Below are 17,567 nucleotides of genomic sequence, written 5' to 3' on the forward strand. Positions count from 1 at the left end.
CCTAGAGACTGTCATACAGAGTGAAGTAAGTCAGAAAGAGAAAAACAAATACTGTGTGCTAACACATATATATGGAATCTAAAAAATATAAAAAAAAGGTTCTGAAGAACCTAGGGGCAGGACAGGAATAAAGACGCAGATGTAGAGAATGGACTTGAGGACATGGGGAGGGGGAAGGGTAAGCTGGGACGAAGTGAGAGAGTGGCATGGACATATATACACTACCAAATGTAAAATTGATAGCTAGTGGGAAGCAGCCACATAGCCCAGGGAGATCTCAATGCTGACATAAAGGCACTGTCTTGCCTCTTTGCTTCAGTTTTCTCATTTGCCAAGTAAGGAAGTTTCTCTTTCCATTTCTGATTCTCTAAAACTTATAAGACTTTAGGACTTTTTAAGGTGACACTGAAGAGAGTGAAGAATGTCAGGAACTCTGTATTGGGGCCCACTTTCTCAATCCATAGCCTCTGTGAGACCACAAGGCTGCTTTGTGATACTGCGTGGCCCAGGGAAAGCATCCAGCATCCCCAAGGCAACTGGGCTGTAAACATTCTGACCAACCCCGTGTTAAGGTTTGGATCACGTGTAAATCATTCCCCTTGAAATTCTAATAAATCACCAGCAACCAGCACTTAGCATTTGTAAGCATTGATCTTTCTGCACTCGCCAGGAGAGTCCTGAATCAACCTGTTACTGATCCAGAGACATTCAGATCCAGCCCTACGGAGACCTTTGCTGGAAAGAGAAGATATGGGACATCTGACCTCCTGATCGCTCCAGAGTTTCAAAGGGCAGAGGAAGCCACCGTATACTGAACTGACATGAACCCTGTCCTGTGCTGGTTGCTGGAAGCTTTGATACACCATCTCATTTAATCCTCATCCAAGGTCAGCAATATTTCCCCGTTCTCCTAATGAAGAAATAAGCTCAGGGAAATGAGGTTATTCATTTGTCCAGCATGCACTGAGTACCTACCTCGGATGTGTCAAGTACTTTGCTAAGCACAGAGGACACGATGCTGAGCAAAACAGACATGGCTCTTTCCCAGATGGAGCTTACAGTCTAGTGGGATGGGAATTAGTTAAAGAATCCTGTAGAAAACAGCGCAGGACTTCCCTGGTGGTGCAGTGGTTAAGAATCCACCTGGGGCTTCCCTGGTGGCACAGTGGTTGAGAGTCCGCCTGCCGATGCAGGGGACACGGGTTCGTGCCCTGGTCTGGGAAGATCCCCCATGCCGCGGAGCAGCTGGGCCCGTGAGCCACGGCCATTGAGCCTGCGCGTCCAGAGCCTGTGCTCCGCAACGGGAGAGACCACAACAGTGAGAGGCCCACATACCGCAAAAAAAAAGAAGAAGAAGAAGAATCCACCTGTTGAGACTTCCCTGGTGGCGCAATGGTTAGGAATACTCCTGCCAGTGAGAGGGACACGGGTTCAATCCCTGGTCCGGGAATATCCCATGTGCCACGGAGAAGCTAGGTCCATGTGCCACAACTACTGAGCCTGCACGCCACAACTACTAAAGCCTGTGAGCCTTAGAGCCCACGTGCACTACTGAGCCTGAGCGCCTAGAGCCTGTGCTCTGCAACAAGAGAAGCCACCGCAATGAGAAGCCCACGCACTGCAATGAGAAGCCCGCACACCGCGATGAAAGATAGCCCCCACTCACCGCAACTAGAGAAAGCCCACTCAGCAACTAAGACCCAACGCAGCCAAAAATAAATTAAAAAAAAAAAAAGAAGTAATGTGTTAAAAAAAAAAAAGAATCTGCCTGCCAATGCAGGGGACATGGGTTTGAGCCCTGGTCCAGGAAGATCCCATGTGCTGCAGAGCAACTAAGCCCGTGCGCCACAACTACTGAGCCTGTGCTCTAGAGCCCGCGAGCCGCAACTACTGAAGCCTGTGCACCTAGAGCCCGTGCTCTGCAACAGGAGAAGCCACCACAATGAGAAGGCCACGCACTGCAACGAAAAGTAGCCCCCGCTCGCTGCGACTAGAGAAAGCCCGCACGCAGCAACGAAGACCCAAGGCAGCCAAAAATAAATAATTAATTAATTTTTAAAAAAAGAAAATAGCACAAAGGAGAGGCTGTAGTGCCCTGAGAAGAGATAAAAGGGAAAAGCGATGAGTCAGGGATGTCAAGGGAAGGCCTCCGTGAGGAGGTGATGACTAAGTTGAGGTCTAGGGGGAAAAAAAAAAGGATGTAACTAAGTCAAAATGAAGAAGGAGAGCAGGGTAAGTGTGGCAAATAGAGGGAACATCAGCTGCAAAAGCACTATGGTGGGAAATCCAGGATCCATTCCAGGTACCAAGGCCAGAGTAGAGGTCAGCCAGAGATCAAGAGCTAGCTCAGTTAGAAACAGGGCTGGAAAGGCAGGCAGAGGGCAGACCACGCAGGGCCTGGTGACCAGTAAGGACTATGTCTTTATCATAAGAGCAATGGGAAGCCACTGGAATGTGACACATGGGTTTGAAAAGATCTTCCAACTGAGGCATGAAGAACAGACTCGGGGGAGAGGGAGCGATGTGGGAAGCTGAGGACACCAGGCAGAGGCCACTGCAGGATCCAGCAAGAAGGTGACAGTGGCCTGCACCACGGTGGTGATGGAGAGTAACTGGCACAATCAGGAGGCTGGCAGAGCTGAGTCACACCTCCGCCTGTCTGACTTCAAAGCCACGCTTCTCTCTACCTTGCCATCTATTCATTCGTTCAGCAATTAGTTACTAATCATCTACTATGTGCCGGGCCTGTGCCAAGTGCTAGGGATATAGCCGTGAACAAAACAGACACTACTCTCACGGAATTTACAGTCTAGACATTAAACAAATAAGAATGCAAATGGATGTATACAATCCATTTTGTAGGAAGAATACAGTTTCGTAGTATGTATACAATCCATTGAAGGAAGAATAGTGTGATCAGAGATTTTTAACAGGAAAAATTACCTGTAAGGCCATGATGATCTTATATTGATAATATAAAAGTGCTACGTGCTGGCTGCATGTAAGTGAAAGACCTCAGGAAACTTTGCCTGTCAGACCTGGCCAGTTCATGAGCCCTGAGGGGAGAAGCTGGTGTGTCTCAAGCCCTGCACAGACCCTGCCGAAATAGAAGCTTTTCTAAAAGCAACTGCTAACTCCTTAATGTACTCACACATCCCAAGCACGGGCACCCCCTGTACAGGTATGTACAGCATTTTACAGTTAGTTAGGATCTTTCACACAGATTCATTCACTTGAAACTCACAGCAGCTGTCTGTAGAATGGAGGTAGGTTTTAATACCCTGCATGAGAGAGGAGGAAATTGAGGCCTAGACAGGTGAAGTGACTCAACTAAGGTCACCCAACTAGGAAGGCACACAGATTCACCACCCAGTTCTCACTAGAAGCACTTTGGACCAGGAACTCATGAACCTCAGAGGAGACAGCTACAGGTCACCGAGCGTGGGTAAAGTTACACAGGAGTCCCATGAAGCTCCCGAGAACAATGATCGGGGACATTAAGCAGCTTGGGAAAGGTTTCTTGAATGCAGCTCCATCAGTCTGAGACACAGGTACCTTGCCAGCTTTCCCAGATTAGAACAGGTTCTCTTGGACTCTTTCCAAGTGCCTCTAATGGAGAAAAGTATTTTTCCATCACAAGCACTGCACGTAGGCACCAGACTCCTGAAGAGGGAGGACAGAGACTGCATCCCAGATTCCCACATAGACGAACTAAAGTAAAGTTATCCTGGTATCATGTGAACCGCCCTCGCTAAGCACCTACCACTGGGGATGGCAGTCTTGGGCAGCATTTCTCGATTATGGTACCACTAACATTTGGGGCTGGGTATTTCTGTGTCGGGCGGGGGGGTGCTGCCCTTGCATTGTAGGACATTTAGCAGCATCCCTGGCCTCTACCAACTAGATGCCAGTAGCACGCCCACCCCCAGTTGTGACAACCAAATATGGCTCCAGACACTGCAAACGTCCCCCAAGGAACAAAGTTGGTGTAGGGATTATGAGAAGGGAGAAAGCACAGTCTACTCCCCGTCTCCATCCTAACCCAGCCCAGCCCAGCCTACCTTACTGGACGGATCTATGGTCACTGCACATAAGCTGTTTTTAATCAATACACCCCTAATGTCTTCCAGAACGAGACTGGGGGCAGCCTCTGTGCTGATGTGGCTGCAGGTAGGTCCCAAGAACAATTCTCCACTGGAGCTTATGAAAACAACTAGAGTCAAATAACTCCTTGGCCCAATAATGAGCTGCTTTTGACCCTGTGAGCAAATCTTGTTCCCATTAAAATGAGAAACTGGGTCTGATTAAACTGGAAGCCCTGGCTGTTTCTTCTCAATGACACCGCGCCAGGGCAAAGGCTTCCACGGCTACTAGGAGGAGGGCAAAACTGGTGAACCAAACAGCAGGAGACTCTCTTCTACCCAAAACTCAGCGCAACAGCCAGGACGCTCAAACATCCCAGCTTTTAACCACTCTGGACTCAGGAGAAAGGGGAAAATAACAAAGTGCATAAACAAGAGATCTGAATTAACAAGTTAATTAAACAGCTGAAACATTACCCAAAGATCACGTTCCCAAGTGGAGGTGGAGACCTGAAGCTGAGCCCCAGAGCAGCTGGGGTGACTCAGACAGTGTCAGGGACATAGGTTCCAACCTCCCACCCTGAGTGCTGGGCTGTTGGCCCAGACGTGGAAATCAGCATGAGTTACAGTGCTGCAAAGCTAGAATCAAAGCTGCAACATTTTTATGTCTTTCATTAGTCAGCTGCCTAACCAGTTAACGGATTTACTGACAGACTCAACTAAACCCACTATGGTTTGGTAGTAAGTGTACTTTACTGCACTGCAATTCTTTGAAGACTGACTAAGCATGAAACACCTACCTGTTAACACCCAGTGACTCAGACTACTGCTAGTGTCTGTGCCATTCCTGCACACTGACTTAGCTCCACTGCTGCACTGAAATCTGATAACAGGTCTGTCTCCCCTAGTGACAGTGGGCTCCTTGAGGGCAGGATTAGGATCTAGTACAAGGCATGGTACATAAACAGATCCTCACCATCTGTATGATGGACAGATGGATGATAAAGTCTTCTGTTTCTGTACTCTTAGACTTAAGCCTGTCCACACACTGCAGTGGGAGGGCACGGCCCACATCTTTTCTGTTTCTTCAAGGCTTAGCACACTGCTCAGAAGGTTCACAATAAACAAGAACCGATTTGGTTGGACTCTTGAATCCAAAGAGACAAACTGAAGCCTTCGATCATGGACCAGCGAGTCCAAGGAAAGAAGAAATCCTCGCAGTCTACCCTGCCTCCTATGCATTTGAATATGTTTAGTCTCTTTTAACTAGAAACAGTTTAATGTAGGCAATGAATACTTTCTCTGCTAGGCACTGGAGATACAGACGTGAGCAAGATGAATATGGTGCCTCCTATCACAGAGCTCACTGTCTGGAGGAGAAGAGAGAGAGTAACAATTATACAAATAAGCAGCTATTATGCTCAGGGTCTCTTTAAGAAAAATTTCTGTCGATGGTCCCAATCTTCAAGCAGTCTGGACTTCTTTGAGGAAAGTCATGATTTTCCTCCAAATGAATGACATCATTAGAGCATCCTCTGAAGCGGTAAATATGGAAAGTTTATTATACACCTTTGTTATATAGGCCTCTGTACCAAAACAATCTTAAAAAAAATTTTAAGAACCAATTAAAAGCACCATGGATATAAATACTCGTAAGTCTATGTCTGTGTGTTCAAACGTGTAGTATGTGTGACTTACCCAGGATAACTGAAGCTGACCTGAAAACCTACAAAAGTATTGGATTAAGTCACCAGGTATTTGAGAGTCTACAGATCTGTGAGTCACTAACGAGCAGGCCAAGAGCAGGCAACAGGACTCCTGAGAACCCCTGAAGTTCAGAAGGCCTTGACACGATAATGGTTCTTAAGAATTACAAACTGCTGGTCTGGGAAACTGTGTCAGTCAGCAAGAGCTCTAGGAAGGCTGGGAAGAAGGGAGGCCATGGAAAAACAAACCCCGAGAACAGTGTCAGGAATATGAAGACCAGGCAAGGAGAACTGCCCTAAGATAAGAAATCAACGAAGATATTATCAAGAAAAGATAAAGATGCCAAAAGCTGGATGGCATGGCCTGGTAAGGTAACATCTGAAGGAATATGTGGGATGTTTGAATCAATGTACAAAGTTTGTTAGGGTTAATAAAAATTTAAATCAAAATACCATGCCAGGGCTTCCCTGGTGACGCAGTGGTTGAGAGTCCGCCTGCCGATGCAGGGGACACGGGTTCATGCCCCAGTCCGGGAAGATCCCACATGCCACAGAGCGGCTGGGCCCGTGAGCCATGGCCGCTGAGCCTGCACGTCCGGAGTCTGTGCTCCTCAACGGGAGAGGCCACAAGAGTGAGAGGCCCGCGTACCGCAAAAACAAAAAAACAAAACAAACAAAACAAACAAACAAACAAACAAAATACCATGCCAGCTATGACTCAAAGTAATGCTTTTGCCTCAATCTTAAAATATTTAACTTAATAGTTTCTGACACCTTTAATTTAGACTCAAGTGAAAATGCAAATACAGTCATCCCTTTAGCTATGACAAGGCAAAGACTCCCCAACAACCTGGACAAATTTCTAGGTGATGTTTGTTGCAGTGGGTTCCTTCACAAAACCTCATGGACTCTTAGGGCCACAAGGAGTTAAACTAAGCCAGCTTTGCCTTTTTGCTTGTAAACCTGTGATCCAGAGAGGAAAAGCCACATATCTGGCTGATTGCAGAACTAGATCCCAGGTCCTTCCCTTCCCAACCCTTAAAGCTTTTCATCAGTAAAAGCCAAACTACCTAATCCCAAGCATTCATAGCTACTTAGACAGCTGTCCCCCAGCTGCTCTTCCCAACCACAAACTCTCTGCCACTCTCACCTGTCTGAGCAACCATGTGTGTCCACCCATTCCAGACAGCAGCGATCTTTTCATTCTGAAAACAATGTGCTTCTATCTTCTGGGGCACAGGAAGGAAAGCAGCATGGGAAGCCAGTTGCCCATGCTTGTTGCTTCCCCAAACAAACAGCTCTCCTGCATCTTAAACAAACAAAAGGGGGACAAAAGAGGTGAAGGAACATTAGTCCAAAATGATGGAAAATAACCCGTTTGAAAAAAAAAAAAGTGGTTAAAAGAAGTTGTATTACTCTTAATCCTACAATGTTGAATAGAGCAAAACAAGATACCAAATTCATGTATAGCGTAATTATACACAAGATTCTTAAAAATTCTTTAAATAGGAAAAAAGGCCAAATGGTCTTAGCAGTTTGTCAAGGAATAGGAATGTGAGTTTATTTTTTCATTAATTCATTCAGCCAAATATTTGTTCAATATCTACCATGTGCAAGACATATGTTTCTCTATTTTCTACATTTTTAAAATAAACGCTTGCATTACCTTTTGTTAGGAAAAATATATATTAGCTTTTTTAAATAACAGGTTAAAAGATAAATTGTTTAAAGCTTAAACTTTTATAAACATAAGATGATTTCACTACATGCCCTGTCCAGAAGAAAATATAATGTTATCACATCACATCCACATAGCATTTAAGCTCATTTGAACCTCACAATAATCCTGTGATATAAGCAGGAATTGTGATTTAATAGAAAAAGAACAATTTCAGAGTGTCAAGTGATTGGCTTCTATTCTTGGATCTGCTAACTAGCTACTGACCTTGGACAAACCACTTCCTCTCCAAGCCTTAGTTTCACCAGCTGAAGACTGGAGGGGAGGGCGGTTGGTCAAGAAGGGCAGATGATATAACTGATGACACTGTTAACAGGAGAGACTTGTGGGTGACGGCAGCAAACCAGAGGGCACATGCTTGTCCAAAAGGCATTCACATTCAACAAATGTTTAACTGGAAGTCAAACAAAATGGGGCCATAGACCATAATTTGGCTTATAAATCTACAGTTTGTGACTCCTTGGATGATCTCTAAGCACTTTCCCAACCCTAACATTCCAAGTTTCTACACTGCACAGTAAGCACATGGTACACACATGTGGCTACTGAACACATGAAATGTGGCTAGTCCAAATGAGACATGTTGAAGACAAACAAAGCACAATGGGTTGTAAAGACGTAGTGCAAAAAAACCCCAAAAGGAGTGTGCCTCATTAATAAGTTTCATACTGATTACATATTGAAATAATATTTTGGATATACCAGGTTAAGTAAAATAAATTATTAAAATTAATTCACCTTTTTCTTTTTACATTTTGCAATACGGCTCACATTATATTTCTCCTAGACAGCACTCTTCTAGAAGATAAATTAACCAAGGCTCGGAGATGTTAAGTGACTTTCAAGATCACATAGCTAATAAGGGATCAAGTGGGACCAGAAGCCAGGTTTTTTGCTTCCACAGCATTCTGTGACCTCCCAGTAAAGGTTTACAGTATTGCTTGCCCTGAGGCAGTCTGGTCTATTCTCCAAAACTGATCAGAAGCCAAACAGTATCATTAAAGGATATTAGACCAAGATTCAGGCTTCAAGTCCCAAATCTGCTACTGGATCACTCTGTGACACGGGGCACATCACTTCACATTCTGGGTCTCTGTTTCATAGAGTCTGAGGGTCTATAAATCAGTGGAACCTTTTTGTCACCCAGGTGACCTTGCAGCACTGACATTCTGCAGTGCTATACAATGAATTTGGTATATTTCATGCCTAGAGAGAGGGCAACCTCCCTGGACCTCACCAGGGTGTATGAAGTATGAGGATCCTTTACAAGAGGACAGCAGAACCCTCAGCAAAGCTTCAACCCATTAAATGGAGTGCTTAGCTACCAAGGTACCACTGACAATGAGCCTGCGTCTGTAATAAGCCTTCATTTATCTTAGTAAGTCTAAACCATCTTTTTGCAAAGACGAACTGTCTTCCACATGCGGATCATTACACTGTTGCATCAGCAGGCAAAACTAAATTCTGCTGCAATGTCAAATAGTTACATAATCTACAACTCCAGAGAGAAGGTCTAAAGAACACTGAACAAAATCCAATGTGTAACAGCTTGAACTAGACCAGGAAAGACGGATATTAATCTTGATCCTTTTTAATTCACTTTCACAATATCCAAAACCAATTCACTTTGTGAATATACTTTAAAAATCACTAAACTGCACACTTTAAAGGAGTGAATTTCATATATGAATTATATCACAATAAAAAATCCAACATCTATGTTTTAAAAACACCATAGTAAAAATGCTCCACATATGAAATAAAAAATAGCTTCACTGACTACAAGAGTTTTTAAGAAATCGATGTTAGCAAGCAACTAGAAGAATCTCTAGGTTTACAAAATACCAGCCATTTCAAATGAATCAGAACAGAGTAGAAATCTCTCAGGACTTCCCTGGTGGTCCAGTGGTTAAGACTCTGTGCTCCCAATGCAGGGGGCATGGGTTTGATCCCTGGTCAGAGAAGACCCCACATGTCGCATGGCATAGCCGAAGAAAAAAAAAAAGAAACCTCTTTTAGTCTGTTCTTATTCTCAGAAAAGAATGCCTTCCTCCAATGCTAGTGAGGACTGTGGGGGATGAACTAGTCACTTCTTGTCCTGGGGCCTTCTGGCCCCCTCCCCATAAAAGGGGAGGTGGGACCACATGCCGAGAGGAGTCCCTTAGAGCTGGCATTCTTTTTTTTTTTTTTTTTAAATAAATTTATTTATTTATTTATTTTTGGCTGCACTGGGTCTTCGTCGCCGCACGTGGGCCCTCTCTAGTTGTGGCGAGTGGTGGCCTCTCCTGTCGCAAAGCATGGGCTCCAGGCGCACGGGCTTCAGTAGCTGTGGCTCACAGGCTCCAGAGCACAGGCTCAGCAGTTGTGGCACACGGGCTCAGCCACTCCGCAGCATGTGGGATCTTCCTGGACCAGGGCCCAAACCCATGTTCCCTGCACTGGCAGGCGGACTCCCAACCACTGAGCCACCAGGGAAGCCCTGGCATTCATTTTAACTCAACTCTTTTAACATATCTATAAATCTACTTAACATGAGACACAGGCTAAAAGCAGCTAGTTCTTTCATTAGTTAGTTGTTTTTAATTCATTAAATATCAAATTATCTGTAGTTCAGAATCTGTTAAGTATTTAAAATCTCACATTACGGCTCTTGTGCTTTGGAAACAGTAACAGCTCCTCAGTTGGACTGCATTACAAATTTGATGTTGAAGAATGCATGCCCCCGTTAATTTACAGATACTGCGTACACATCTTAATTTCCACATGAAACACTGTGTATGAAAGTCATTTCCCTTTGCTTAAAAAATGTAATGCATTCAACTCTGGGTGAGACGTCTTACCAACATAAATCTCTCAGAGCTAGAGTATCCAGTCTACCAGCAGGGGTCAGGGCGATCTGGGCTTTGAAAAAAACCATTAGGAGAGATGGATAACCTTCACTTTCAAAAAAATGCTGCATTATCACTAGAAAGTTTATACTATATTGGCTAGGTGTGTCAAATGGATGGATGGACAGATACATGGCCAAGACAGAGAGATATACATACTGTGTGAGAGAAAAAAGACTAGATAAACAGATTAAAGAGATGGAATAGAGAGATCAACTAGAGAAAAACATAAAAATATAAAATAGATTACAGAAACATATACACAACTAGACTTAGAGATTATGGAGACTTAGGTTAGATAGGAAGACACTAAGATGGAAGATAAATAAAAGTAGAGATGTATAGTTAAATAAAATAGAGTAGATAAATAGAGAGAGCAGACAGGGTGACAGATAAATGGAGAAGAAAGATATAGGTAGATAAAATAGGTTAGTCTGAGATTAAACAGCTAGAGAAAATAGACAGCTAGAGAGCTTAGATAGTTATATTAGACATCAAAATAGATTAGGTGGATAAGATAACAACATATTATACATAAGTTTACTGTTGGTTATATGATGTGACAATCACAATTACCCTAAAGGAAGATACTTTTATGCCTATTGTACAGCTAAGAAAACAAACTCAGAGGAAAGGAAGTGAGCCTCTGTTTCATATGAGTGTTTTACCTGTATTATCATATGTAATTCTCAAAACTATCCACAAAGTACTTTATAGAAGAGGAAATGGTCTCAGGAAGGTAAAACGACTTGCCTAAGATCATACCAGTGATGGCATCAGAATTCTGACTCCAAAGTCTATGGTCTTCCCTCTGTACCCCAATAGCATCACTTGAGGCAGAAACACCCAGAATTCTGAATGGCATGTTACCTACCTGTCAGTGAAGCTGAGTGGTCTGAGCCAGCAAGAACACATACTGCTTGAGAATTCTCTAGGCCTACAAAAAAAAAAAAATTCTTTTGAAATCACATTTGTAACAGAACAAATTGGGCAGAGAAGGCCCATAGGCAGTGACCACAGCACCTGGAGAGAAACTCTCAGCCAGTGCAGGAAGGTCTGAGTCAGCGGCACTGGCCAAGAAGATGGCTGCCATGGTAGGGAGACTGCTTATATCCAGGAGGTTGAACAAATAAATAAATATTTTGAGGATAAAGGAGTCAGATTTCTCACTATCAGAAAGGAGAAGAAAGGTACAGATATGAAAAGGTTAAAGGCTAGAATTGACCACGTGATACTGCATTGTAATTGAAGTCAGTGTAGACTTGTGGTTTCTACTAGAGATAAACAGACATAGGTATACATATGTATAAACGTGTGTGTACATGTATATTTCCTAGCTCTGTCCACGGAGCGGGCCTAGAAGCAATGACATCTCATACATTCAGCTGCTATCACATGCAGACACTGAAACACAAGCCCAGGCCTCCTAACAACACACAGGCAGAGCTAGAATTTGAACTTGCCTCCCATATCCAAATCCAGCACTTTTCCACCCGTAAACACACTGCCTTCAACAACAGTGTAAACCCTAATCAACTCTGCTCGATGCTGTGGTCACCTGGTCTGTCATGCAGAGAAATGGGAGTCTTATTCTGTACCTCTTTCTTCTTACACTTCTGTTCAATTTACTAGTGTCTTAATAAAATGCCCCTCATGCCTTCAAGTATCCTGTGGAATGAGAAAGGGACAAAGAAGATGTTTCTGCCACTTTCACCAGAGAGGAAGCACTGGTCTCCTAGTGGCCGGGTCGGGAGAGGACATCCAGGGTTCCAGCTCCAGAACAGATGGCAATGAGGTGAAGAGGGGACAATGAAAAATGAAAGACTTTGAGGGCAGGAAGCTGATATCTTCTCTAACATCTCATCAGAAAATTCCCCCAAGTTAACTCTGAATCTAAGCTGTGCCCCAAGCAGATCCCAACCAGGTCATTTAAATCAAATCAAATAAAAACACTTCTGATTCCTTTTAGATACAAAACCTGTGCTAAAACAGACAACAGACACAATCCCTACCCTTAAAAAGCTCATCATCTTTGGCATTTGGGAAAACATGTAAACAACTCATAACAATACAATACGTTGTGCTATCCATGCACATAAAGAAAATGCGGACTTCCCTGGTGGCGCAGTGGTCAAGAATCTGCCTGCCAATGCAGGGGACACAGGTTCAATCCCTGGTCTGGGGAAGATCCCACATGCCGCAGAGCTACTAAGCCTGTGTGCCACAACTACTGAGCCTGTGCTCTAGAGCCCATTAGCCACAACTACTGAGCCCACGTGCCACAACTACTGAAGCTCGCATGCCTAGAGCCCATGCTCCACAACAAGAGGGGCCACTGCAATGAGAAGCCTGCACACCACAACGAAGAGTAGCCCCTGCTCGCTGCAACTAGAGAAAGCCTGCGCGCAGCAACGGAGACCCATAAATAAATAAATCTATTTAAAAAAAAAAAAGAAAATGAAATGGAGGTGAGAAGAAGGAAGAGTCTTTCCTGAGAAAGCTGTAGCTGAGCTAGGACCTGAAAAATGATCAGGATTTTCCCAAGGGGAAGAGGAAGGAAAAGGCATCCTGGGAAGAGGTAACAGTCTGCCCACAGGCACAGAGGAATAAGAACACAGCGCATGCCCAGGGAGCAGTGAATACCTTGGTGAGGCAGGAAAGATGTTTGGGAAGTATGAGTTTATATTACAAATGCTTTCAATGTGAAGTAGACCGTCCTGTGTTCAGTGGCCCCTTCTCCTTCTCTAAGAGAACCCTTCCCAACTCAACACATGGGCTTCAGGGCGCTAACCTCACCCCTGCAACAAGGGAAAGCCTCAGGGACTTAAGAGAATCAGAACGATCCCAACAACTTGTACGACACTCCCACTGCGGCTCACCCTTCCCTTTTCTCTCCCCACTTCCTACTGCCCTCAAAAATCCCTCCTTTATTCTGAGCTAGAGGAGAGTAGAGGTTTCCTGACAGGTTTTTCCTACAGCTAACCCTCAGTAAACTGGGTCACAAAGTCAGAGCAAGAGAGGAAGAAGAGGAGGAGGTGGAGACATGGTGCTACAAACAGAGAGATAAATGCCCACGAAGAGAGTGTAGAGCAGACAGAGAGAGAGAGACAGAGAAAGAAAGTCCTAGAGACCAAGAGTCCTGTGGGCAGCACCCTTCCTACCTACTCCTCGTGTGCCCATGAAGAGAGATTTCCCTCAGGGAACGCTCCTAGCCCCTCTCTCCACATCCTCACTCGCTCCTGCTTTCCTTTCAGGAGAAGGAGCTGGGCAGGCAGGCACATTCCTTGTGGGTTCTGCCTCTGGGATGTGCCTGCCTGCAGAGGGCACCTCTTCCGTGGTCTTAGCTGCACCACGAGCTTAGCAGGACTGAATGCATACAGCTGCTCCAGTGCTTGGTGGGTAAATTCAATCTGGGATTCAGAACCTGGAGGCTCACTATTGCTACACGTTATTTCCAAACACCTAAGCCATTTCTTCCAACCTAACTTGTAACAGCTCTAGAGCTACCATTTTGATTTCCACCCACCTGACTCGCATCTACTTCTCAATGGGTTCCAAACTCTGGCAGCAAAGAGGGGTACTTTTACTGGGCCCACAAAAATTCCAGCAAATTAAGAGACCAATCAATGGAGAGAGTTAAGACAGAGAGACCAAGAAATAGCAAAAGCAAAACTCCATTTACCCATTTTCTGCATGCCTGTGTCTCCATTTTCAAACAAAGAATAAATACAGGGTTCAGAAGAAGTAAGGACCTTACCTGTCACTCTGCTTGGTTCCTTTGCTGTCAAAAACAGTGGGAGAGTCTGCCCAGGGCACAACCGCCGTCCAGATGATGCCAAACCAGTTCCCCACTGGAACACCATGCCACTAGCTTCCCAGCGGAGCAGGAGAGAAAAAAGAAAATCTTTATCTGGATTAAGACCAGATTGCTCTTTGAACCTCAATGCCATGAGAAATTCCCAATTCATGCTCAGTTAACATGCATATTATGGAAAAGCTTATTGCCTCAAGAGGCCCTATGGCTGGTCATAGGGATTACCACCAAGTCAATCACAAATCCAATCTTCAGGGCAATCTAAGACCATCAAAGGAAATTCCAACATAGTAAAACTCCCTCCAGAAAGTCCTAGGACACTCCTCCAGAGTCAAATTACTGGAATGACATTTTTTTTCATGATTAACCTGAAAGGACAACTGAGACTCCAGACCGAGCAGGAAAGAACCTTGAAGCTTACCACGTCCATTCCTCACATTTACTGCACAAGAAACTGAGGCCTTGTAGAGGAGCTGTGATTTGTCCAAGGTCATACGGGGAGCTAGTAGCAGAGAAAACACCAGGACTTAACTCTCCTACACCTAATGTAGTGTCTTTTCTACTACACCAAGATGAATTCAAAGATTCCTAATCACCAAATAAATACATATTTACGACTGCAAGATAGCTTCTTAATAGCCACTACTTCAATGGAATGGCCTTTTATTTCCATATTCACTGACTCTAATTCATGTACCCATGTTCTGAACCTCATACAAATGCATAGATGAAATATTGTATATTTTGTCTACAGTCAGATGTGTGTAACTAGGATTCACTATCCAACAGCAACATTAAGGTACTGCTCCTCCAGAAGGATCCTATACCCAATGGTCCTTTAGGCTGTAAACAGACAAGCATGCTTTGTGAAATATAAGTGATGATGATTGAGCACAATGTGAGCAAAACACAGTATTGAAATAAAACAAAACTTACCATCTCTTCAACAAATAAATTGTAAGAGGATAAAGAGAGGAAAAGGTACATAAAGATTAAAAGAGACTGGAGATGCCTGATAAAGGATTAATATTTAAAATATACAGTGATCTCCTAAAACTCAACAACAACAAAAATTCAAAAATGAGCAAAGGACTTGAAAAGACTTTTCTCCAAAGAAAATATACAAATGGCCAATAAGCACATAAAAAGATGCTCAACATCACTAATCATTAGGGAAATATAAATCAAAACTACAATGAGATGCCACTTTACACTCATAAGGATGACTACTATTAAAAAAAAGAGGAAGAAAATAACATGGGTTGGCAAAGACGTGAAGAAATCTGAAACCTTGTGACTACTGGTGGGAATGTAAAATGGTATAGCCACTATGAAAAACAGTATGGCAATTCCCCCCAAAATTAAAAATAGAATTACTATATGATCCAGCAATCCTACTTCTGGGTACATATCCTAAAGAACTGAAAGCAAGATCTCAAAGTGATATTTGTATACCCATGTTCATAGCAGTATTATTCACAATAGCTAAAATGTGGTCACAACCCAAGTGTCTATCAATAGAAGAATGGATAAGCAAAATGTGGCACACACATACAGTGGAATATCATTAAGTCTTAAAAAGTAAGGAAATTCTGACATTTGCTACAACATGAACAGACCTTGAGGATATTATGTTGAGTGAAATAAGCCACAAAAAGACAAGACTGTATGATTCCACTTACATGAGGTACCTGTATGAGTGGCCAAAATCATGGAAATAGACAGTAGAATAGTGGTTGCCAGGGACTGGGAGAAGGGGAAATGGGGAGTTATTGTTTAATGGGTATAGAGTTTCAGTTTTGCAAGATGAGAAATGTTCTGGAGACAGACTTTGGTAATAGTTGCACAATAATGTGAATGTACTTAATCCCACTCGACTGTACATTTAAAAATGGGTAAGATGATAAATTTTATGTGTATTTTATCACAGTAAAAAACTAAAAGGAATAAATAAACTTTAAAAAAGAGAGAAAGAGACTTGAGATACATATCAACCAATTGCAATGATAAACCTAATTTGGATCCTGATTCAAATAAACCATAAAAAAATTATTTTTGAGATAATCAGGGAAATTTAAATACTGACTAGATGCTTGATGAAATTACAGAATTACTGATAATTTTTTGTAGGTATGATGATGGTATTTTTTTGGTAATGTTTTCAGAAAAATTCCTTATCTTTTAGAGATGTGGGCAGAAATATTTACAGATTAAATGGGGGAGGGGAGGACTTACAATTAAATTAATCAAACACATAATGGGAACTGTGCTGCTTTGTTAACTGGACAAAAATGTACATATAAGACTAGCAATCACAAAATGTTGGTAGGAAAGGGGCAAGGAAACCAATGACAGGCAATTCTTTGGTCCTTCTAATTTCTAAGAGAAGAAGCTGCTTATAAAAGCGTAATCACTACCATACAACTCAGTAATCACACTCCTGGTCATTTATCCCAGAGAAATGAAAATTTATGTTCACAGAAAAACTTGTCCACAAATGATTATAGCTTTATTCTTAATAGCTAAAAACCAGAAACAACCAAATGTCCTTCAATGGGTGACTGGTTAAACAAACCGTGGTTGTTATAGACTGAACTGTGTTCCCCGTAAATTCATATATTGAAGTCCTAAACTCCAGTGTAACTGTATTTGGAGATAGGGCCTATAGGAGGTGATAAAAGTTAAATGGGTCATAATAGTGAGGCCTTAATCTGACAGAACTGGTGTCCTTTTAAACAGAGGAAGAGACGGGCTTCCCTGGTGGAGCACTGGTTGAGAGTCCGCCTGCCGACGCAGGGTACACGGGTTCGTGCCCCGGTCTGGGAGGATCCCACATGCCATGGAGCGACTGGGCCCGTGAGCCATGGCCGCTGGGCCTGCGCGTCCAGAGACTGTGCTCCGCAACGGGAGAGGCAGCAACAGTGAGAGGTCCACGTACCGCAAAAAAAAAAAAAAAAAAAAAAAAAAAGAGGAAGAGACACTGGAGATCTCTCTCTCTTTCCATGCGTGCATAGAGGAAGAACCATGTGAAAAGACAGCAAGAAGGCAGCATCTACAAGCCAGGAAGAGAAGCCAACCCTCATGGTATCTTGGTCTTGGACTTCTAGCCGCCTGAACTGTGAGAAAATAAATTCCTGTTGTTTAGCCACCCACTCTGTGGTATTTTGTTACAGCAGCCCTAGCAAACTAATACAGTGGTACCTCTAAACCATGGAATATTGCTTAGTAATAAAAAGGAACCAATTATTCATACTCCCAACCTGGATGAATCTCCAGGGAATCATGCTGAGCAAAAAAGCCAACCCCAAAAGGCTAAATACTGTATGATACCATTTATAT

The 17,567-nt window shown here is 43.3% G+C and overlaps 1 protein-coding gene across 1 annotated transcript in view; it reads right to left on the reverse strand.

Moving 5' to 3' along the window:
* Positions 1 to 17,567, reverse strand: part of SERGEF (secretion regulating guanine nucleotide exchange factor) — a 222,741-nt gene that overhangs the window by 193,232 nt on the left and 11,942 nt on the right. The window contains exons 6-8 of the mRNA XM_007458786.1: positions 14,172 to 14,285; positions 11,289 to 11,351; positions 6,939 to 7,097 (exon numbers count right to left, since the gene is read on the reverse strand). Of these exons, the coding sequence (XP_007458848.1) occupies positions 6,939 to 7,097; positions 11,289 to 11,351; positions 14,172 to 14,285 (336 nt within the window). The remainder of the gene's footprint in view (positions 1 to 6,938; positions 7,098 to 11,288; positions 11,352 to 14,171; positions 14,286 to 17,567) is intronic.

Source organism: Lipotes vexillifer, unplaced genomic scaffold (assembly GCF_000442215.2).
Source record: "Lipotes vexillifer unplaced genomic scaffold, Lipotes_vexillifer_v1.1 scaffold892, whole genome shotgun sequence".
NCBI lineage: Eukaryota > Metazoa > Chordata > Mammalia > Artiodactyla > Lipotidae > Lipotes > Lipotes vexillifer.